This window comes from Triturus cristatus, chromosome 9, assembly GCF_964204655.1.
Source record: "Triturus cristatus chromosome 9, aTriCri1.1, whole genome shotgun sequence".
Classification (NCBI taxonomy): Eukaryota; Metazoa; Chordata; class Amphibia; order Caudata; family Salamandridae; genus Triturus; species Triturus cristatus.
The window spans coordinates 305,985,182-306,010,443 of record NC_140592.1 but is presented as its reverse complement, the minus strand read 5'-3'; the positions used below and the strand labels follow the sequence as shown (position 1 = coordinate 306,010,443).

The window sequence follows — 25,262 nt, the reverse complement described above, 5'->3', positions numbered from 1 at the left end:
GCTCAGTAAAATGCTGACAATGTGTCCATTGAAACACTGCAAGACTGACAATGCGCCCAATGGAACACTGCAAGACTGACAATGTGCCCAGTGAAATGTTGCAAGGCTGGCGGTGTGCTCAGTGAAATGCTGCAAAATTGACAATGTGGCCAATGAAACACTGCAAGACTGACAATGTGCCCAGTGAAATGCTGACAATGTGCCCAGTGAAACACTGCAAGACTGACAATGTGCCCAGTTAAATACTGACAATGTGCCCAGTTAAATGCTGACAATGTGCACAGTGAAATGCTGCCAGTCTGACAATGTGCTCAGTGAAACACTCCAAGACTGACAATGTGCCCAGTTAAATACTGACAATGTGCCCAGTTAAATACTGACAATGTGCCCAGTGAAATGCTGCCAGTCTGACAATGTGCTCAGTGAAACACTGCAAAACTGACAATGTGCCCAGTTAAATGCTGACAATGTGCCCAGTGAAATGCTGCCAGCCTGACAATGTGCTCAGTGAAACACTGCAAGACTGACAATGTGCCCAGTTAAATGCTGACAATGTGCCCAGTGAAATGCTGCCAGCCTGACAATGTGCTCAGTGAAACACTGCAAGACTGACAATATGCCCAGTTAAATACTGACAGTGCTCAGTAAAATGCTGATAAGGTGCCCATTGAAACACTGCAAGACTGACAATGTGCCCAATGAAACACCGCAAGACTGACAATGTGACCAGAAAAACTATACACGACTACTGACCAGTGAACCCTTGTGCGACAGACACAGTGTCTTGTGAAGCTGCATATATGCACTCTTCTAAGACTAAGTGGCACTTAATACAGAGAATGTGCTCTGTAAGACCTTATTTGTGCCATGTGATACTGAAATTTGATTAATCATGTGACATTTGTGGTTGTGAATAATGGGACACATGGTGCCATGATGGTGTGCACCTGGAATTGTCCACCCTGGTCCTGTGAAATTAAATGTGTTCTGTGAGTCTGAGATTGTGCCCTATGAGACAAGAAGAATACCCAGCAAAGCTAAATGTGTTCTGTGACACAGGGAATGTGAACAGCGAGACCGTCAAATGTGCAAAGTGAGACTTTAAAGATGACCTTCTGTGAGGCTTGGAGGATGCCTAGTGATCCTGAGAATGGGCCCACTGCACCTGGGAAGGTGCTCAGACATGTGGTGCATAATGTTAGGAGGCCCCAACAATTGCACGCCAAAAACAAATATTGTGGTCTGTGCACTGGGAATGTACACTATGGGACAAAAGTTTACCTCTCTGTATGACTTTAAATGTGCCAACTGTGCATGTTGCCTGTGAGACTGCTTGTACCATATAAAATTGATAGAGTTTTTGTGAGAATGTGAATCTTCCTCACGGGACAGCAAATGTGTTATGTGACACTGTGAATGAAACCTCGATATTCCGGTTTTAAGTCATGTAAGATGGTGATTGAACCTGTGAGACTCTGAATGTGGCTTGTGAAACTGACAACCTGATGAGTAAAACTGTGAATATGTCATTTGAGACCGTTATTGTATATGTGAAACTTATAATGTAACTTGTGAGACTGCAAATGTTTCTGTGCCAGTAAGAATATGACCTGTGAGACTAGGACTCAGGTGCGTGTTAAAAACAGAGAGGGGGAAGTGTGTGCATGTCCTACTGATTTACTTCTATAGCATGTGAGAATGAGATGTGGCCTTTGAGACTGTAATGTGCAGAAGTGGTTCCTCCAAAAGGGCGTAGGAGCATCGCCTCGCCTGTTGCGAGCACAGCTGGCAAACGCAAATAAATACATTGTCATGATAAAGCCAGGTTTTTTTTGCCTCTGGTCTGGATCATGTGAGTGTGAGGGCAGGGGGCGGGGCTGAATCCTGCGATTGCAGGATGACTGCTCCCCCTGTCAGTGCGCATGTCTGATTGGTCAGCTGTCTTGCGAGGGCCAGCCCAACATTTCCACTGTAGACACAGCAATCCCAGGGATGTGAAACAGCCAGGGGATTGATGGCACAGGCCCACAGCATCAAAATGAGCGCAGAGTTAACCTGCTACAACCAATCCTGGAGCTGCTCTCATGCTGAAAATGGCATGAGAGCAGCTCCAGGATTGGTTGCATCCACGTTCCACTGAGCAGGATTGGAAGTTCTTCCCTTTCCTGCTCGTGGACACCACCATCGCCAGGAGAGAAGTGCAGCACCGGGCAGGAGCAGCATTTATGGTGAAATGTGCACCATTGCGCCCCACCATATTTATGTATTGCTGGTTATTTGCCATGTCGGAGTGCAGAGTGAGAATTTGACCTGTGAGTATTCAAATGTGCCTGGTTATAAGTAGCTGTGCCCTGTTAATTCACTATCACATCACCCCACACTGAGAATGTGCCCTCTAGGTATGTTGCATGTACGTTCCCTATGACATCATCTATGTATGTTCTCCATCACTTTGGATTGCTGAAGTTCAGGGATTCTCCTTCCATTGTTAAATCTACACCCTGTAGATAGTTACTCAGCCCTTCATCAGGCACCCCAAAACCACGTAGTGCTGTGTATTTCATTATTCTTGGCAATTTAAACAATTGTCCATTATATAAAATGACACATTTCTGCATTTGAGAAACAATTAGTGACCTGAAGCAGAAGACTGTGTCATACCAGTAGATCTTAACCTGAGATCTACGTCTGTTTATAAAATAAAATAATATTAGCATGTTAATAATGTAAATATACAAGAAAAGTGAATTTGCACATTGAAAATTTAAAAATGCTCTGTAAAAGTGAAGGAATTTGAAATTATAGGCTAAAATTAAGTTGTATGCTTATCTTGCTTCATGGGACCAGCACAAATACAAAAAAGTGAATCTAGTGTGGATGATTGGTAGCCTCAATAAACACACTGTTATTTGACGACAAAAATAGTGAATGCTTTAGGAGCAGAAAAGGCAAAGTGAAATGTTAGAGACTAGCATATTGCTTTCTCTTTTAGAAATAAAACTACATTTTGTAAAGCTCCAATCTAAAATTTAAATATTTTTACTTTTGCATGTTTTAGTTTGTTTATAAATTAAATTAAATCTTCAATAATTTGTGTATTTGTGGATGCATACTTGTTTCAGTACTTTTTGCATATTATTTTGAGGTTCAAATTGTAAAAATTGCTGAGGCGGAGATCCCAACTAGGGGATCACAGAAATCAAAAGGTTAAGAACCACTTTCCTAGGCAGTGCCCAAGCTCTTCCTGCCATTGGTGTCTTTACCCCAAGCTAAGATGATCTGAAGACCTCCTAATGGAAGACGGAGAGAGTTATCTTCTTCACCAAAGGCTCAGGTGCCATGGGATCAGCCATCTCTACTGCAATGACAAAACAGCCCAACATCTGGCTGCATTTTTCCAATTGCCTTATGTTCTGACCTAATTCTTAACTCCAGGTAAACCACAGCTAAAAGAAGTGCATTGAGGGCCAAAATAATTCACAATGTTAGCTAGTACCAATAGGTAGGTGATTCTAATGACGAGGTCCTATTTCCTGCACTTCTCTGTACGACCTGCCTTTGATAGGTTTAAGAAAAGCCATCCTAAGGATGAAGAACATGTCTTTTTCACCTGTCCCGGGATAAAGGTTTTCTGGGCAAATATTGAGTCCATCTTAGAAGATATTCTGGGAGTCGCCATTGCATTAAATTCTGTATTAGTTCTATTGTGGGTGGATAATACCACACATAGCACATTGAGTAGGGATCAAACCAGTCTCATCTTTTATCTGATATTGCTAGCCAGGAGGGAGATTTGTAAACATTGGATTGACCCATCACCTCCGAGTGTAATAAATTGGATTAATGCAGCTAAATGGATCTGCCATCTACATATGGAAGGCACTCCAGGAAAGATGTCTGCTGTGTGGGGTGAGTTTTTCAGATGGTCCGACCTAGAGGGAAGAGCCACAGATAGAACATAGTAGCCAATGATTACACCAATGACACAGTTTAAGATTATAGCCCAGCAGGCTGGATCAGTGCGGTAGTAACAACGTGAATGCAAAAGACCGAGTAGCGGTTCGAAATGGTCTGGTGGTCTAAGTATAGCGGACACTGTGGTGATATGAGGACAAAAAAAAAAAGCCATCCCAGAAAACTTGAGATTTTGCTACAACCTTTCTCAAATAATTTTTGGCATGGCTACTCGTGTTTCTTTGCTGTGACTTTATCCTGATAACCAGTTTGCTTACTCCTTTATGCTGCTATCTAGTCTGCTTAGTCCTTTTAATTAGCCCAGCTCCCCTCATTCCAGTTCACCATGATGGACCATCAGAATACATGGACTTTTGTCCCAGGGTCAGGTGTAGAAATTCAAGAGCCTTTGCCATGTACAGGAGGCAACTATGTTCTCTTCCTTCCTATTCCATCCTTCGCTCCCACAAGCTGCTTGCAGATGATGTGGTGTGCTATTGTTACATGAGATGGCTGCTTCCTCAAAGGGATGTGCTGAACAAATGAACTCTGGAATTATTTGCTCATTCAAGTGTAACTTTGTCTTCCCTGAGTCCTTGGTTGACTGTAACCTCCAAGGACTTTGGAGACCCCAAGAAATTGGGCAGGTTGTCTTTTCTGAAATCACTGAGCCCTGCTGTGTGTCCAGTGAGCACCTTCATTACCAGATCCCATGAAGCTGAAGGACAAAGACTTGCTATCTTACAGTATGACCTTGCGTTACTGAATAGCCTAGCTTAAAACTGATGTTGAGTCCTTGGGCCAGTATATAGACATTAGAGAATTGAACAGTTGTACAACTGGATCGTGTCTGAGCTGACCAAGCAAAGCACGGGAAGAGATACCATGAACCAGGAAGCTGGTGTCTTGTAGACTAAATCCAGTCATGGGCAGAGTCTGTACATATGGCCAAGATTCTGTGGAAGTCTAGACAAGAGTCACTGTGCCTTATCTTTACCGACTGCACATCTTGTTGAAGTAGAGAGAGGAAATTAAGAATTCATATGTCTTCAATACATGAAGTCCAGGATTTCCCATTTGTGTCCTCATGGGGTTAGGGATCCAGAAGATATGCAGCAAAGCCACTAAGGCATCCTGCCCTGGTCTATGAAGATAGTTTGAAACTTGACTTAAAAGGTAGAAAGAGTCCTGCGTAGAGCTTTGGTGCAAATTCTCATTTTCCAAGAGACAAAGTCAGACGCTGTTCTGAGCAGTGCTGGCAACAGGAGATCCAGACTTCTGTGAATAAGTTGTTTGGTTAACACCAGTTGTCCGCTCCTCTTCATTGTATCCCCACTTCATCACTGCCGTGAGGTACCGGAACAGACTCTAAAAGAGGCAATAAGGGTCAGGACAAGACCGGGATCGAAGGGAGATAAAAAATCTGACAGTAGTGAATGTAAAGGTGATTGAGGAAAAATTGAGAGGAAGGAAGTGAGGTGCATTAAAGAATTGGTGGAGGGGGAGAACATATAAAAGGGTAAAAGACAGAGAGTAGAAGAGGATGAAGGTGGTATGGAGGAATGGTTGGGGAGGCAGGACAATGTAATATGAGAGAGGGGTGAGAGGAAGTAAGGGGTAGGAATAGAGTGAGAAAGAATGGAGAGGTAGATTAAAGAGAAAGGAATGGAGGAAGACAAGAAAAAAGGATGGGGGTAGCGAAGAGTGGGCAAAATGGAGTAGAATAAGGAACAGAGTAAAAGAGGAAGAAAAGAGGGAAAATAGTGGAAGATAAGGGCAAAGGAAGAAAGAGACAAGGTCACATAAAATGAAAGCGAATGAGAGAAAGTAAGACTTGCAGAGGTTTGTAAAGAAAAGAGAAAGGCAGAACATTATACCAAGTGAGAAGTAGCACCAGAGGAGAGATAGACTGAAAGAGGGATGAGAAGACATTTTTAAAGAGGATGAAAGTGGAAAATTGAGATAGTGATGGATTGAAATATGGAGAGAGAATGACAAAAGAAGAATGATAGAAATACAGTGACAGAATAAAGTATTGAAAGGGGTACTAGGAGGTTCAAACAGTGAGAGAGGTTAATGGGAAAGAAATAAGAAAGGAGAATGAGAGAAAAAGAAGGGATACGATGGACAAAGACATGTGAGAACAGGAGCAAGATAAAGCAGTAAGGAAGTAGATAATTAGAAAGATTATCAGGTAAAAGAAAGCAAGAGATTCACGATAGAGAAAGCAGCAGCAACTCCTGAACTCCTACTCCGCTTACCTCCCAGGCCTCCTGAACCTCAGATGTCCATCTCTCCTTCAGGATAGGCTTCACGGCGCTAATAAACTGCACACCTACATACTAGAAACACAAAGCAAGGTGTTAGCATGACCCTAAAATTACACCAGTTCTCAAGGTACATTTAGTCCTTCATGTCAATGTGAGCAAAACAGGTTGTGGCATTTACTTCACATGATAAACGTCATTATCGTACAACTCGCAATTCCAATCCCTGTGCAAACTCTAATTTGCACAGGGAATGGGATTTAGCCATTAACCTAATAATAGTAACAAGGGCCTTAGGGTTGAAGTATAAAAACATTGTGCAATTGCAAATTAAATATGGAGCAGAAGAATATTCAGAATGGCTGCGGGAGGGATTAGGAAGGAGTGGGTAGATGGCGGAGACTTCAAGATTAGGGGAGGGTTACAGAAGTGGGTCTGCCAAGACTGGTTTCCAGTTCAGAGGTGTTAAGCATAGGTCCAGGAGGACTGGATCCATGCCAACCATGCATATATTTTTAATTAAGATCAATTCAATGTACATGACATGAGGTGGTCCTTCTGGAAGTTTGTTCAGTTCTCCAGCATAAGAGCTGTGGTGCAACTGTTATGCATAGGTGAGGCCTCCGTGTCTAGTAAAGCGGATTCATACAAGAAGGAGGGATAGTGTTCTCCGACAGTTATAGTGGAGATTGGCTCTGGCACACCGCTATGGCCGTCACCTACCCAGCCGGACTTCGGACATTTGTCTAGTTTTCTTCCCCGCTGCTGTCTCCTTCCTGTGGATTACCAGCTTTCCCTGGTCTTTCTGATCCTGATTTTCGTGTTCGTTAAACCACTCGTGTATTGTGTATTTATTCATTATGTAACTATTGTGATACTTTTGCAACTTGTAACATGCTGTTCCCTTATGTAAAGCGCTCTGATACCTCCGGGTCTAGCCAGCGCTATATAAAACTCAAATAAATAAATAAACGATGGACCATTACTAGTCTTGTTCATTGGTCTAAAGATATTGTTTTCAGGGTAAAATGAGGGCTGTTACAGAAATGGCCTTGGTGGATCTTTGTATAGCTATTTCGGGCAGGTGTACTAGTGAATCTGGTGTTAAGGTCATTAAAAATCATCTTATGAAATGTTTCCATTGTAGGAAACAAAACTATACATTGCCAAACCTTTGATCTTTCAAAATGCGGCCATTTTGTACGTTATAAGTCGGTACCACTTCAAGTGTTAGAAAAGAAAGGTGTAGAACTCACAAAGGAAAGATCTCTTGGTAGTTTTCATCTTAGACAAAAGAACATTGCAAGTGAATTTCTTCAACCCACTAGAATGCTATATTGCCCTCTGAAATAGAAGTACTCTAACAAAGTTATGGTTTAAGGAAATTCCACCCATGCTGCCCCGGGAACTGAAGCAATATTGAGACTGAGTTTCTCTTCCTTTCTCTCCAATGTCCCAGTACAAGCTTGGTATGACTACTGTACAGTATTTGAGTGCAATGCAGTGATTATAGACCGATCTTAATTCTTCGGGCCACCCAGGCCAAAAGATTCAAGGGCATACGAGCCCCCTTCTGTCACTCTTGCACTACGCAAGTGGTGCAAGAGCGATGCAATTGAAAAATTAGATTTATGAAGAAACGCAAAGCTACCTTGCGTGGCCCTGAGCGGCTTCATAAATCTCGAGTAATACAACGCAGCGCAGAGCAAATCACTGTATTGCATTGCTCTGTGCCAGGGAGGTGTTTCCATGGGTGTTCCCATGCAACAGCGATGGATTTTGACACATTCCCAGATTTAACCAGAAGTGGTAGACCTGGGAATGTGCCAAAAACCTACACCTCCCCAGGTGAGGTGTAACGAGGAGAAATATTTTTATTTCTCCTCGTTGCTTCCTCTTTCTATGTGTGCTGCATTGTGCATCAAAAAAGTTTAACAACAATGTCGCATCCGGGTTTAATTGAAACTAATATATATGTAGGTACATGACATTACAAAAGGGGAAACAAAAAAAAGAGGGGAGACTCCAAGTGATTTGTTGAATGTGCTCATGGCACCATATATTTCAGACATAAATTACATGACAGTTATAGCAGCACTGTTAGCATAAATGCAACGGCAACCCTAATGTACTCTGTGCACGTTGTGCTCGTGAAAAAAGGTGACGGCGCAAGTGACGAAGTGGAGAAAACAGCGATAGGCGCAAAAAGATGAGGTGATATAAAATATATACAAAATAATTGGTTCAACACAATGATTATTCAAGATAATTGATCAGGTTTTAGAACAATTTCGTTAACCAAAGTTGAGTGTGCGCCATAGATTTCATTGAAATAATGGTCGACTGCGTTTCGATCCTAGTAAGTCAGGATCATCTTCAGGACAGGGTGGGCGATTTGGTGAGTGCTGTGGCACATGAAGAGAATTGGACAGGTGAGATAAGGAATGAATCAAGAGGTATGGCGTGTCCAAGAGCGGGAGGCAGCGTAAACGTACGTCTGTGTGTATTTGGGTAGTCCGCAAGTAAATCGACGACGGGATCGTCGGAGGGGTGCAGGGTCAGAGCCCCGAGCATCTGCAGTGAACGCGTGAGGTGCCGACACCGCACACGTCCGTGGTGGACCGGCAATACTCGCCTACCTTCCCTACACCGGATTAATTCCTGCACGCCTCCTTACAATACAAGGACGCTGCCCGTTTTCACTGCAGAGGCTCAGGGCTCCGACCCTGCACCCCTCCGACGATCCCGTCGTCGAGTTACTTGCAGACTACCCAAATACACACAGACGTACGTTTACGCTGCCTCCCGCTCTTGGACACGCCATCCCTCTTGATTAATTCCTTATCCCGCCTGTCCAATTCTCTTCATGTGCCACAGCACTCACCAATTCGGCCTCCCGGTCCTGAAGATGATACTGACTTACTAGGATCGAAATGCCGTCGACCATTATTTCAGTGAAATCTATGACGCACACTCAACTTTGGTTTACGAAATTGTTCTAAAACCTGATCAATTGTCTTGAATAATCATTGTGCTGAACCAATTATTTTGTATATATATCACCTCATCTTTTTGGCCTATCGCTTGTCACTTGCGCCGTCACCTTTTTTCACGAGCACAACTTGCATAAAGTCCATTAGGGTTGCATTTGCATTTATGCTAACAGTGCTGCTATAACTGTCATGTACAATTTATGTCTGAAATATATGATGCTATGAGCACATTCAACAAATCACTTGGAGTCTCCCCTCTTTCTTTTGTTTCCCTTTTTGTAATGTCATGTACATACATATATATTAGTTTCAATTAAACCCGTTTGAAACGTTGTTAAACTTTCTCGTACTTACCCAGATCTCAACCTGTTTTATGGGTTATACTCCTGTGGTTTCTACAGCATTGTGCATCACACATAAAAAGAGTAAAAAGTCTCAGGGGATTGCTTTTTGTGCAGGAAGGTGCGCCTTCCTGCCCAAAACCTATCTTGCGTGCAACAGAGTCACCCTTGCACCATGATGCAAGGGTGCCTGAATTGTGGCTAGGCAGCCAAAAGGGCATCACCGCAGGCGGAAAGACATGAATGCGTTGTATTGACTGAAATACGGCACAATCCTGTCCTTGCACTGTCAAGCAGTGCAGCGCAGCAAGGTGACTTGCTGCACGGCGTGACAACTTTGTAAATATGCACCCCCGGGTCTGATTTAGAATTTGGCGGACATTTACTCAGTCACAAAAATGACAGATATCCCATTAACCTTATTGCAAGTGCCACAGGATACAATGCACCTGTAGTAAGGCGGAAGAAATGTCCATCACATTTGTGATGCAAACTGTAAATCAGGCCTCAATCTCCAATTCTATATCCATGCAATGTCTGGGAGTGAATATTTCCAATTCCGACTCTTGTAGAGGATCATTCAATTCAACCCAGATGAGGTTTTAAGATCAAGCTACAATCTCGTTGTTGTCTCCAGGCTTGACTATGGCAGTCCCACATACCCGGTATCCCACAAGCGCAGACCTCTTATTTTTACATGCATCATGTCAAGCGGTCATCACGTTTCACACCTATTTAAGAACCGCTTCAACCAATTCTCATTCAAGCTAGCTCAATTTACTAGTAAGCTGTTACACACTGCAAGCCCTTTCTTTTCACCCAAAAACACAAGAGCACGTTAGAGGTCAACTGTGTCTCCACAATGCTGAATCGCTTCTTCTGAAACCCCTGGCTATCAAAAAACAATGCACCTTGGCCCAATCCTATCCTGACCGTGGACCCTGACCCTGCATTTATAAGGGAATAGAAATAGTACTCTGGCTTACTGCTGTTTTAGTTTGAGCAGAAGTTTGATTTGTGGTGAACTATGCTAGCGTAAATTTCCACGCTATAGTGTGACTGTAAAAGTGGCAGGGTTTTAGGAACTGGTTATGTAACTGGTAAGCTCTGACCAGTGGCGTATCATGGGGAGGGGGTCTGCCCCAGGGGCATGAGTTTTGAGGACGGCAGCCATCCCCCCCGTTGTGACCTGTGGCCGTGTTGGGGAGTCACAGGCAGGAATTGGCAGCAACCCCCCCCCCCCGCCGCTCTTACATGCGGCCGCCATGGGCGTCAAATGCAGGGAACGCCACGGGCGACTAAAGGTCTAGCTACGCCACTGGCTCTGACAGGAATGTCGGCATATTGTGCCTTACATGCATGGCTTCTGGGAGTCGAAGTCCCGTACTACTAAGAATTCTGGGAAAGATGAATCCACCCCCCTCTCGCCCCTCCCTCCCCCCCCCCACTCTCCTGCCTCTAAGCCCACGTATCTGACTGACTAAAATAGGCTGAAAAAACTGGCTAGAAGAAATACTCTCTTGGTCCACTGCGGGGATGGTTTTTTAGGTCCCGCCTGAGCCAGCGCTTTAGCGCTGCTCTCGTGAGAGTTTTTGTAAAAGGGGGATTTGGAAGTGCAAACCAGTGCTTTCAGGCCGCCAACTACAGTGCATGTGCGCCGGGCGCGCGCACCATTTGGCAGCCTGCGTGATCATTTTGCGGCCGCTTTGATGTTCTCAGTGAGCCGCGCGGCCACTGAGAACATCAAAGCGGCCGCGAAAGTGTACACCATTTGCCAGCCTGTGCCTCTCTCCCCTTAGACGGCGCAACCTACCCCCTCCCTTATCCCACTTCTTGCTTGTCTCCATATATATTCTTGTTATAATTAAGCACCACGGCAGGCAGCTTGCTCTTAGTCAGCAACAATAACGGCCCGCCTTTCTTTTTTTCAGGCGGGCTCGCACAACTTCCTTTATTCCCTCCACCCCGGCAAACAATTATCCCTTGGATGGCTGGCGTGTAATCTCTGACCGCCCTCTTTTAACAATTCTGCCTGTACTTTAATAAAGTTTGAAGTTTGACTCTTCTTTTCTTGTCTGTTTCAGACTAATGCCCTGCCCCTCCCCCCCGCTTTACCTCTTACCGGGGCTGTATTCCTATTGTCTTTCTTTCCCTCGCCAACCCCCTTCTTCCGGATCTGATCGGGTGAGGGCACCAGCGATGAGTGCCTGACTGCAGGCGTGGACACTACTGAGCAGTGAGGCAGTTGCAGGATACCTCTTGGGTAGAGGCGCCTTCTCCCCACCTCCCGTTATGCATGTTTCCATACCTGCTGCAGACAGTTGCAGGACTCGGTGGGGGTTGCAATCCCTGGCTGTGGCTGACAGCACATTTAAACAAACCCAGAGCAGCTGGCATACAACCCTGTTAATTAATCGCAGGCCAAACGCTTTCCCTAGCCTGGTGCATATTTTAATAGATAACATCACCTATTGACCTTTCTGATGCTGCTTCCCACTTACAGCTCCCATCCCCATGTGCTTTCGAGGTTATTCTCCCACCCCTTCGTGTTTTTTCTTTTTTTTATTAAAAAAAAACAAAAAAAAACGCTATTGGTTCCCAACTCAACACTGCACACATCAATGGTATTTACTAGCTCCGCTCCTACTTCCAGCTCCTCCACGCCTCTCAACAGTCTGTCACATTTGTAAAAAAAAGTTTTTAGGAAGGCCAACAGCTACAACTTCCTAACAGGCCACTCCTTTCTGAAAACACACTTTCAAGTACCTTTTATCATTCTTTTTTTTAGGCTTTGATATCCTACAATAATTCACTAAAACAAAATGGTCACCACATGGCAACAAATGCGCACGTATATGTCATTATGCTGGGGTTTGCTGTGTGTCTGTGTTGTCTCTTTGTTGATGGCCTACAGAAACGCCCTGACACGGGAGATTTCCGTGACAGAACAGACAACAGGCGCCATTCGCAAGTGTTACAAATACAGTAAACACCGGCGCCAGGACAGAAACAATACCAGACATCCTTACGAATTCAAGTTGCTACACCGGTTCCGGTTCAGCTTTTAAACACACATTAGAGTCGCAGATTGGAGTGTTTTGCTAACGATATACATGCAGAGAACAATTTAGGGACTTTAAAACACGCACTAAGAACTTTGTAGTAACTTTGTCTTGGGACACTCCAGACAGTCCTCGTGTTTTACGTTTACATGCTCCATGCTCCATCCTCCAGCTCTATTTATTTTATGCCATTTTATCAAGCATGAACACTACCTGGGGATATTATTAGAGGGCTTTATATGAACTACACTTACTTTACACAGGACGGAGCTTTTTATGAGTGACAGGGAGAATCAGTGAGTTAATGAAGATCACAGGATGGACAAACTGCTGCCACTGGCCACGGAAGTCCAACACTCATACAGAGTGCTTCCACATTGGATGTAAATTCGGGAGCTGGGTTAAGGGAAGCAATTTTCGCTCACACACAGAGCATTATTATGCACATCAGCAGGCATTGAAAGCGCAGGAAAATGTTGAGTTCCTTAGAAATTAATAAGGTTACATGGTGTCATCCAAAACGCCACCTTTCTTAGAGGGCCTGCTCTAATAGGAGTCAAGCAAGGCCTGCTTTTGTCTGTATGAAACTTGCCACTCTGACAATTATACATAAATGTCTACAACTTTTTTAAAAACTGCAGTACTGAAACAAGCATTTGCAATGCAATAGTTCTCGCTTTTGCTAAATTTTAAGATATTGCCATTGTTCATGACAATGCCTTTTTAATCTATTTTATAAAACAAACACATAAAGTCATGCCATTATCATTTACAATGCCAATAGCTAGTATTGCATTATTAATAGCAATGCCAACTGCTCACACTTTCCTAATGCGAGACCTATTGCATTGCAAATGCTTGTTGTGCTTGATACCAATTTTTCACTATGGAATGGGGAATAATGTGAGGTAATGGTGTTTGAGACCCATATTTCCACACAGAATTCTTGTTTGCACACTTTTGATGCTGTGGAAATTCCTCTAGCTGATATCTGAAGAATCTGCAAGAATAAAAACTCGGGTGGAAGTACAACATCCACAGTACCAGCAGTAACTGGTGAAAAGTGAAAAATTGGACACATAAGGCATTTGTGCTCAGGTTTTCACTTTGCACTGACTTCATAATAAGACCATACGTTGGCACTAACCTTCACTATCCCTTACTGAGTTGAAAAACCAATAGCTCTCAACCAATTATTCACAAGAACACAATCATACTTCATTATGCCAACCTCACAAACAAAACCCGCTACAGTTCCCTATTTCATGCCCTCTGACCTCACCATCGGCACTCCTCTCACCATGGAGAACCTCAGTGGCATCTTCACCTCAACCAAAGACACTCATTTGAGGATTGCTTCCAGCCTCGTTTTTCATCAAGTCATTCACTAAATATCATTAATATACCACTTGTCTAAGGTGATTTCCCACCTCGCTATAAGAAGGATTAATCCGCCCCATCTCTTCTGAAAAAAAAAGTGCCTTATGTATCTTAATGATCTTTCCAAGCACTTCCCACATCACCCATCAAGCTGACAGCAGCATAGTCCTAGAGATAGCAGCAACATTTCATTTACTAACAAATGGAGAGGAGTTGGCCTAATGGCTAGGGCACTCGACCTCGGACCTGGGGAACTAGGTTTGAGTCTCCGTAATGACGCTGAACATCCTGTGATTCTGGGCAAATCACTTAGGGGCATATTATCAAGACAGGCGATAAAATTATCCATGTTAGATGTGAAGGACATCTAACCTGAGCTTCAATTGGAATTCCATAGAGCATATTATCAAGCCCATCATCGCCGTTTTAGTGGCAGTTTTCTGCCGCTAAAGCGGCGATAATTTTATCGCCTGTCTTGATAATATGCCCCTTAATCTCCCCGTGCCTAACACAAAAAAATTAATGTGTGTCCTCATGCAACTTAACTGGTGCTATGTAAAGCGCTCTGATATCTGATTGGATTCGGGTCAAGTTCGCGCTATATAAAACTGCATAAAAAAAACATTTACTAACTCCTCCTTCTTCTTCACTAATTTAGATTGTACCTTAAAGTGGGCCTAACCAAAATTGAAAGTACAATGCCGCAATTCACTCAATTTCAAGATTTTCACATCATGCTTGTTATGTAAAATTCCCCAAATTATGCCATTATACCCCTTCGTGTAATTATACACCATTTGAGGTAAAAAATATTGTGAACGCGCCTTTGCAAGTTTATCATGAAAGCACAGGAACAACAGGAAACAAGCGGCTGTTGTTTGAGGTGCTTTTGGTTTTTTGCACTATTTTTTTTTTTTTGCATGAATCATCCTCGCAGTAAATATTGACACAAGGAAGCATTTTGCAGCAAAATATTTTGTGAAGTGACACATATTGCGTTATTACCTTTAATTCCGTATAGTTTTGCAGAAATGTTTCATGATTATGCAAAAAGAAATTATGTGAATTTCGAACACCCTGCCATGGATGTCAAATGCCCTCCAAGCAAGTTGATATGTTTATTGATTTCCAAGCATAATATAAAGTATGGCTTTGAGTACTTAATGCTCTGTGCTGCACTGCACATACTTTCGAATACATCATCATTTCTACCCAAAACATTTTGACCACAGATGACAAAAATAAACCATTCAACAGTAACACAAGCTGAAAATAGGGTACGTGTCATATGCCTGTTGGCAGATAATTCTCCTGCACAAGCTATTTTAGGGTAAATCTTATAATAGCAGATAGCGTGGCTTGACAGCAAATTTAATTGAAATACATTTTTTTATCCATTGCGCTTCATTTTCCAGCTATAGTAAGTGTCAGGCGTCGTCTATGAAATCTAAAGTGTACATACACGTTTAATTATATTTCTGGATGTTATCGTCTATAGTGCTTTACCGTGGGATTTCAGTTGATCGAATTCTATAAAGAACTCATTACGTGGATGCATATTGGGAGTATTTCCCTCATTTTGATGTTTAATTCTAGATACTTGTAAATCTGTCAGCTTCCACTCATCCCAGAGGTAAACAACGTTTACCCCGAAACTTTTCCCCCGCTTGGAATCACAACGTGGCATTACAACGACCGCATGTGATTCCGCATACCATTACTCCGCAAGTCGGAAGAACGACTTGCGGGGGGGAGGGGGGGGGGGATGTGTTGGATTTAAAATCCAACACCTTCCCTAGTGTCCGCACAGACTGGAGTTGGAATAGTAAATTATTCTATTCCAACATCCAGCGGCCCCCCTCCGCAAGTCGTTGTTCCGACTTGCGGAGTAATGCTATGCGGAATCACAACGCGGTCGTTGTAACGACCGTGTTGTGATTCCAAGAGGGGAAAAAGGCGGCGGAATAACGTCGTAGATTCATCCCAGCAGATCACGGAATCACTGTACCAGTCCCAGGGTATTATCAAATTTCCACCGCGTGTGTGTTAAGTGGTTTGCTAAGAGAACTACCAGATGTATACATTTACATTTAGGTGTGTCTTCCTTGGTCATTAAGAGTAGAAAGTAAACCTCTGAGATATGTAAGCCCATTTCCCCTTTTGGATTGTCCATAGTATCAATAGTAACTTACCAATTACATACAGCCGCCATGCAACTCCAGAACATGTGGCAAAAGCCGGAATTCTGAGTCAGACATTGGGGGCATATTTGTGAAGCATTGGGGTGTGTTGCCTAACCTCTCAGGAGATAATGAAATGAAATTAAATAAAAAATAAAATTAAATAAAAATTGAATTTATAAAGCATATTAAACCAGAGGGTATCTAAGCGCTACGCCCGAAAAACAGAGCGCCTAAGCACAGAAAATCCTATGATAAGAAAAGTCATGCTGTTTATGTTTTTAACAATTTCTTGAATGAGGCAAAGGAGTCAAGTCTAGTAATGTGGGCAGGCAGGGAATTCCATAACTTGGCAGCAGCCCAGGAGATGGACTGACCGCCCCATCTGACTTTCCGGAACCTGTGCATGGAGACTTTCCTAGCTAAAGCCGATCTGAGTGACCTGACTGGAGTGTACCAGTTGAAGAGGGAAGAGAGATGTTTGGACTCTTTGTGATGGAGAGAGAAGAAGACTAGGAGAATAGCCATAAAAACAATATGCTTCCTCAGAGGAAGCCAAAGCCACGCTCTAATGCCATCTCTGTCAGGCACTTGTTTGGGAGTGTTAAGAATAAGACGCACTGACACGTTTTGCACCACTCGTAGCTTGTTAACTGAGGAGGCATTAATATTTAGATAGAGCACATTGCAGTAATTGAGTCTGAAGGAGACTAAAGCAATGGCCATGAGTGATGCAATTCAACTAGAATAAAAGGAAAGACCTTCCAAAGAGTCCCGATTGTGTGAAAGAAGGTACTTGTGATACGATTAACCTGTGAGTCTAAATTCAGGGAAGTGTGGAAGATTACTCCAAGATTTTTGGCCACTTTAACAGGCATTGGTAAAGGGCCACATCCCTCAGGCCACCAACACGTTTGTTTTGTGTAATTAGTTGCATTAAGATATCTTAAATCATGCATTCCTAGATACACTGGGCAGTTAAAATCCCTATCCTGGTTCTCTTTTTATGAAGAGACGATCAGTTTCTTTTTCTCCCCTATTGTATGCAATAGGTATAGTACTCTGTGTCTGGGTGAATTACAAGAGCTCCGTTTCCAAGGTAACTGTACTACATGTGATGAACTCGTAAGTTAGGAACTGTCCTGCTTGAATTAAATGTTTGCACCGATAATATCAGTAAATAATCTTATACTGCCATTCTCATATAAGTCACCAACTCTTAAGATCTTGGTCCTAGGCCGCACTGCCTTTACTATCGCCTTTACTTACGTCTTGTATTAAGGGTGTGCCACCACAATGGTAAGCCAGTAGCATATAGTGTGCTAGTGTCCCCCTCTTCATTCCTCTAACAGTGGCAGGCTGTGTGAACTAGTCCTTAGTGTCCCACATAGTCAGCCTCCTGCCATAGTTTGGGTCAGCTACCATTGTGCCCCATTTGCTCTCCAATGATCTAGTTTTTTTCTGTCTTAGAATCCACCATCCATCTAGACACCCATTGAAGATGGGCCACTAATTCAAAGCTCCCAATCTTCCCTTCGCAGTCGGTAAATGCAGCATACACGAGGTAACTATGCAACGTCCAGAGCCCCAAATGAAATCCATAAGAAGTGAATTGTGTTCCTCAAATAAGGACGTAGGAAATACCACATCCAAATTAGTGAAACAGTATAGCAGTTTCGACAATACTGCCATGTCAGAAAGAGCTATTCTCCCATCACAGTCAATGGCAATTTCTTCCAAATAGGGATGCATCTCATTAGACCTAATTTAGTGTGATCTGTACTTTGCCAGAGATAACTTCCTTCTCATTGTGATATTTGTGAACCTCTGCATACCAGCATCTGTCCAGTTTCAGTTCGGGGTAGAGATTAAAGGTTCAATTTCCAGGGGTGCTAGCTTTCAAACCCAAACATTAACAACTTGTCCCTAGTTGATGCGTAGACCTGACAAATCACCAACGTTTTGGAGAATTTGCATTGAAGGCACCAGTTGATGTACCCATTTGCCTCACTGCATAAGCTAATGGTAGCACTGCCCATGCAAATGAAAGAGTCAACAGGGGGTAACCTTGTCTAGTATCCCTCTGAACCCGTCAGCATTACGATATAGTCCTTCCCTGCAAATATGAGTTGTGGTATCAGCAGCAGTTTGACCCAGTTAGTTTGTCGCTGCCCATGCCACAGTCCCTATTGCCTGTAATTTAAATTTTCCATTTCAGGGTGTTATCACTTTTTCCACTAATTTCAGGAGGCGGCCATTTACTGAAGATGTCTCAAGCACATGAAACAGGTGATGTATGTTTGCCCATGTGTTCTTCATAAGTATGTGCCCATTTTCTTTGGGGTGATCTAACCTTTTAGCACCAGACTTTTAGCCACGATCTTGGTGAAGATTTTGTAATCTGTTTTCAGTATGGACAGCAGATTATAGGACTTTCTTTTCAAGAAATCTCATTGGGACTTGGGGTGAAGCATGATTATCTCCTCTTCGACACTACTGTGAAGCATGCTGACTGAGCTCCATTAAACTCGGTGTCGTGATGTCAGTACAGGTGACATGGAACTCAACTGGGAATCCACCCAATGCCAGAGTTTTCCTCTTGGCCAGTTGCAAGATGGCCCCTTTTATTTGTGTATATTTAAGGGCACATCCAAACCTTCCCTATGCTCTGGTGTTATCCCGTGTTTGACTGTTGAACCCACTTAGTGGTTTGTTTTTTTATGTTAAAAAGATTTCTAAAGTGCACAGCTGCCTAGGAAGGGGCTTCACAGTGCTAAATCACTGAGATGGCAAAACCAGCAGAATAGCACCAAAGCACCGAAAAGAAGAACAAATCCAGCCTAGGCTGAGAACAGCCAGGTCTTTAACTGCTTCTGAAAACTTAGATGATTCTGGATCTTTTTTAGCTTAAGAGGCATAGAATTCCATAAGATCGGAGCTAGGACTTGAAGATGTCATCCTCCCGTTTTGGATCTTCTAGTATGGGGCATATGTGCAGGGTTCAGATCTGCCAAGCGTAATGCTCTAGTAGGCAGCTATGGTTGCATCAAGGTGGCTAGACTGGGTGCCCCTTGCTTGTAAAAATGTTTGTGAGAGATACATAGAGTTTTGAACCGAGTATGCATCTTGAGGGACAGCCAATGAAGATTTCAGCAGAGCCGAGAGGCCAAACAACATTTGGGAGAGAAAACGTAATCTAGCAGCTACATTTTGGACAACCTGGAGCCAATTCAAGACAGACTTTTTGGTGCCCAGATATAGAATGCTGCAGTAATCCAGGCGTGAAATGATAAGAGATTGTAAAATCAATTGGCAGATTTGTCATGTGAAAAATCCCATGATCGGTTCCAGACTTCTCAAAATGCCAAAGCAAAATCCGCTTAGAATTCTGACTTGCGTTTCAAAAGATTGCTGGTCATCAATCCATACGCTTAGTGTTTTTTATCATGCATTTGGGTTCAGGAGGGGGACCTAATGTTTTTGCCCACCAATGATCTCCCCACAAGTGGGTGTGCATGCCGAACAGAAGGATCTCAGATTTATTAGCATTTAGCTTTAAGCGGTTGCCATGCATTCAGCTGGCAACAGCTGTTAAACAGTTTTTACAATTGGCACTACATTTTAGTGTACAGTTGAGAGTAGTGCTGCAAGAAGACCCAGTTAATAATTTAACGTCTCATTTACGTCCCTCCTTATCATTGTGTTAGGCAGTCCATATGAATCAGGTCTATCCAACCACGCCAACAGATTACCTGCTTTTTTTCCTCATCATGCTAACTCACAATGTAGTGTAAACCAAATGTTTCATCTTCTCAAGTACTCATACATATTCTACATCAGTCCAATTTGTTGACGTTGTTCTCTGCAACAGCAATTGAAGAGTATGAGCAGATTATTGAGTCCTGCTGCAAGCGTTGAGGGGCTGCCAAGAGGCCAGGGCAGGCTATCTTTTCATTTAAAAGCCATCTTACTGCTTTGTAATCGTGCTTTATTGTCTTCACCAATGTAATTACATACCTATGCGAAGACCATTTTGTTAGATCTGATGGCGCTGCATTTAATTTACTGGTACATCTCCGTAGCGTATGAGAGAAGAAGAGTTTGCACAAGTCTATAACTGCAAGCTCGCTATGGAGCATAGAAGTGCCTCAGAGGTTACAGGAAGAAGTACCATCTACTCTGGGTTAGACTTTAAACTCATAAGCAGACTTGAAGATTGTCTTGGTATTGTGTTGTTACAGAATTGCTTACCTGCTATTTTCTAGCCCACCTAGGACTGGAGAAAGACCTGCCTTACCTCTCCACTTACAGCACTGAGCTTGGAGGCTTGGGCTGATCACATGATTTATATGCCAGGAGCCCCCACAAGGCTTACCCACACTATGAAACTTCTTCTCCAACAGCATCCTGCCAGAGAATCTAGATAAAGGGTGGCAAGATTAAGGACATCTCCCTAAGTCATCTCCCCTCTGTTTGTGCATATTAGGGCATTAAAGGGGCACCATGTCATCTCTTTCGACATCAGCCTCCCCCAAAAAAGAAAAACTATCAACAGTAAAGACCCATAACAACAACAATAGCTAAAAATATGGGAAGAATTACAAACCTTGCAACATTGCACTCACACCTCACCAAAATCTCACCCAAATATCACCAGTATCATCAATGCCTTGGACAGGCAGACACTACTGGGGCCTTCCACAGGAAAGAACTGCGAGGAAAGGGTGTCTTGGATCAATGGAAAGACAAAGAAATATAAAGTTGAGTTTGGTGCTCGACACCGCAAATGGAGAAAATCACTCAACAAGAACAACAGAATCCATTTACTGCATCACAATATGGTATAAAAAAGGCAATTAGAGTGAGAATGATGCTACTGATTTGCACACATAGCCAATTTTGAATGTCATGTACATGAATTACACAGGGTTCTTAAAGAAAGAAATCACACAGAATTCACCAGTTCCATTATTCTACACTTAAAAAGCTTGTGATGCTATCTCAAAAGAATGTTGAGAATCTGAAAGACCACTTCAAGAAAAAGATAGGAAATACACACTGTAGAAAATACTAACAGAGCAAGCAGACCAGACAATCAACCATTGTTCATCATCCTTCATACAGCCACCTCTCTCTGAATCTAATATGCTAATCAAAGTAAGTAATCCAACATGATCTTCAGCAGAACCTGTTCCAGCAAAAATCTTCAAAAGCTGATTTTCTAAATGCATGTTCTGTATCCTCTGCAAGGAATACTATAAACAATTCACTAAATATAGGCTCTTTAACACCTGACCTGAAAACCTCCTTCAGTTGACCATTCCTGAAGAAAAAAAATCAAAAAATCATGATCCATCAAAGAATGACAACTATATGCTGTTAACCAATAGACATTTTCTAAGAAAACTGCTAGAAAGAATACTTTCCCGAGCTCTGGGTCTTTGTGGGGGAGAATAATCCAATTTCAGACCAACAGTCAGGGCTCAGAGACAGCACTGGATGCCTCTGACGATGACAGCGGACAAATACGGAGTGGCTTTACTATTAGTGTTGGGCCTATCTAGAGCCCTCGAGTACCATTCACCATCAAACACTTCTACAGAGACTAGAACAACTCAGCATGAAAGGAAATATGCTAAAATGGATCACGTCCTATTTCAAAGACTGGTAACAATGTCTCCTTTCCCCCTGCTAGCCACACTGTGGCATCTCATAAGGTTTGTTCATCCCTCCACTCTTATTTAATCCTTACCTCAATGCACTAATGGACCTCATCAGATAAGTCAGTCTTGCATGTTACAAGCAACACAAAGACCATCCTAAAACTGAAGAACCCACTTAACAAATGTGCTTAGAAAAGAGTAAAGACAAGTGTCTCCTTGCCGTTAGTGAATGACTGATGAACGACCATCTTAAGTTCAACTCTCCAAAAACCAAGATCATGACCTGTTGTCAACAGAACGATCATCAGCCTACATTGATACGGCATAACCCGTTGGGGGCCACACAAACAACATCAAGGAAGTGACAAATCTTGGAGTACCTATGCACTCCTGCCAATCTATGACTGTGAGTGGTAACTCTGCTAGCACTAATGCACACCTTCTATTACTTAGGTTATTAGCAGTTACTACAACCAATTCTCCTCTTTGGAATTTCACGGGTTAAATATGCGAACAGTCTGTATTTGGGCACTCTCTGCTCTACTGTATGAAAACTAAAGAGCATACAAAACACTGCAGCAAGGGTGTTATTAGACCCAGACAAATTTTTTAAATATACTAGCATAATTTTGAGACTTTTGCATGACATTTTTTATGTGATATTCCCGAGATTGTGCATTATGCCAGATTGTGCATTATGCCATTCACATAATTAAGACACCAGCAGCTGTTCACTTGAATTGTATTTTTCTCACTTTGTTCGCGTTGAAATACAGTGCTAAATGATGGATTTGAATTTGGCATCATTATGCTTAATTTTCCAAAACTTTCACCTAATTTCATGAAAGCAAATTACTGGAATTTGGCACATCCCTAATTCTTACTTCACCTGTGCCCACGGGAGCTCCTAATGCCAGTGCTCCAAGCACTACATTCACTACAGATAGCAAGACACCGCATTTAGAGCACTGCAGCATGCACAAAGTAATCCAAGGAAAGGTCCCAGAGTACATACAATCAAAGTTCCTTAAATATTCCCCAAACTGGACATTATACGAAAGATTAACACCTCAACTGGTCCAATTCTGCCCATCAGAGGATCCTCGGTATGTGTACAGACTGGTCGGTCTTCCAAACTGTGAAACACACAAGAACATTTAAAAATCAGGAAAGAAGGGGCTGATCCAAAGAAAAAAAGCTACTGGACAACTGGATTCCCGAAATCATCATCTAGTTAAAGCCATGATCATTACAGAACACTGTACCTGAGAATAGGCATAGGCCTAGGAATGTTACAATCAAACCAGTCATGAATGAATCTAGCACAATATGTGTGAGAATGACCAAAAGTCCAGGTAAGCCACCTTATGATTCTCTCCTGGCTGAACATGATCAATTCAGGCCTGCCAACAGTGGCACAGAAATTGAGTAAGAATTACTGCTGCACAAAGCAACATTAAGATTTCTTCATGACCGACTGTGATCAGTGCAGGCCGGCGCATAGATCGAAAATGAATCTTCGCTATTGGAGTTTTAATAGTCAACAGCATTCATAAGGCCCAAATACCCTGGTAGGCCTAATAAAACACTCATAATAGGCCAGAATTGGTTTTGAGACACACTATATGATAATGTATCTTATATAAATGTATCATGTCCAAACACTTAGTACCAATAAAAGACAGGCAACCAAAGGCTTTAGAAATCCATAGTCCCTTGTTACACATCCTGAACAACAGAGCTCTCAACCAATTTGGACATCTCCTAGTCACATAAATAGACCATCTAGTTAGATCTCTGCCTCTTTTCCCTTTCCTCCTTCCTCTGCTTGTCCTCTTAGTCTTATGTTATATTATGTTATGTTAGTTGCACTTTTAGAGCACACGGTTACCCTCGGGTGTCCTGGCGCTAAGCACTGCCTGCTGGAGAGAGCAATGGGATATTCTACTGATTAAAAAGCCAAGTTTTCAACCCCTTAGCAAATGGATTGAAAGAAAAAATAAAACAATGAAACAGCGACTGCTAACTGCAATTATATTTTGCGTACCTTTCACACCTCCTGCTCCATCACACTGCTAGGCACTGCATCCCGAGCAAGATAAGAGCATCTCTTGTCACTCACGCACAACACCAAAATGCTTCCCCACAGACTTACAACAAATTGAGCACCCTTCCAACCACAGACTTTCCATATGGTGTAGCGAGTGTGCTCATGGTCACTAGAATTATGCGATTTTGCTGCTGTGGCATTTTCTGCATGATTATGGATTTGCAGCAATTGTCACATGAGCTATATTCTACGGCATAAGCTCAGATTTTAACAAACAAATGTTGTTTCTAACAAATGGATCAAAAGTTACTGACATGTGGCAACAAGTTGCTGCGTAGTGGAAGGCCCTTTGCACAGGTTCACTAGGGCTGTATGATGGAACAACGCTCGTATTCATCATGCATGCTTTTACAACGTGTACAGTACCACACATGGCCCACTACCAGGCATCCCATTACACACATACTATTACAACGGAAAATGCCCCGATTACTTACCGGTAATCTTCATTACTCCAAGTATAGTATTCCTCGCCACATGACTAACGTAGTGAGCTTCAGCTCCACACCAGAACCCTCCAAAGCAATAAAGTCAGCCACCAATGCCTCCCATCCCTTCCCAATATGGCCGACCCATTACACCCTTGACCTCTATAAGAGGCAGGCCGGCCCAACCCTTCAGCCTGAAACTACCAAGCATAAACATGAAGCAGATAGCCAGACAGGGAGGGAGGGAGGGATGGGAACTCATGTGGTGAGGGAGACTATACTTGGAGTAATGAAGATTACGGTAAGTAATCGGGGCATTACCTCCTCGTAAGTCTTCTTCGCCACATGACTAACGTAGTGAGCACATACCAAAGCCAAGCGGCTTCATGGAAACTCACAACAAACCAACAGACCAGAAGGCGAAGGTAAGGAAGCAAGCAAATCCAAAAGGCCAGACGAGTGGAAGGACCACCCAAGAGAGAGGCAACCACGAGCCGAAAAAAACAGCCAGGGACAGAGAGACAATGGAAGGGCTGAGAACCCGGACCCCCGGGACATACAGGGCCACCAGAAAAACTGCCCAAACCAACAACCGAAGGAGGACAGAGAAGGCCCAGAACCAGACCGTATGGGGCCACTAAGACCACCCAACGGACAGCCAAAAGCAAGAGGGGAGAAACCCAGACACCGGACCAAAGGAACAGAGGGCAACCCAACCACCGAGACCGAACAAAAAGCCACAGCAGGAAGAGACGCAGTCCGTCCGAAACACAGCAACACCGCACAGCCGACCAGCAACATCGAGAGAGTGGAACTCACTAGAGGACAGAAGCAGCGGAACCAGACGAAACAAAACAGACTGGTAGGAGCCGCAAAAACGGAAG

General features: G+C 43.0%; 1 protein-coding gene across 2 annotated transcripts in view; it reads right to left on the bottom strand.

Moving 5' to 3' along the window:
* Positions 1 to 2,194: 2,194 nt before the first annotated feature.
* Positions 2,195 to 25,262, bottom strand: part of LOC146797787 (cytoglobin-1-like) — a 188,865-nt gene continuing 165,797 nt past the window's right edge. For both annotated transcript variants that reach the window (XM_085627636.1, XM_085627638.1), the window contains exons 6-7: positions 6,216 to 6,296; positions 2,195 to 5,322 (exon numbers count right to left, since the gene is read on the bottom strand). In XM_085627636.1, the coding sequence (XP_085483762.1) occupies positions 5,188 to 5,322; positions 6,216 to 6,296 (216 nt within the window). In that variant the 3' untranslated portion in view covers positions 2,195 to 5,187. The remainder of the gene's footprint in view (positions 5,323 to 6,215; positions 6,297 to 25,262) is intronic.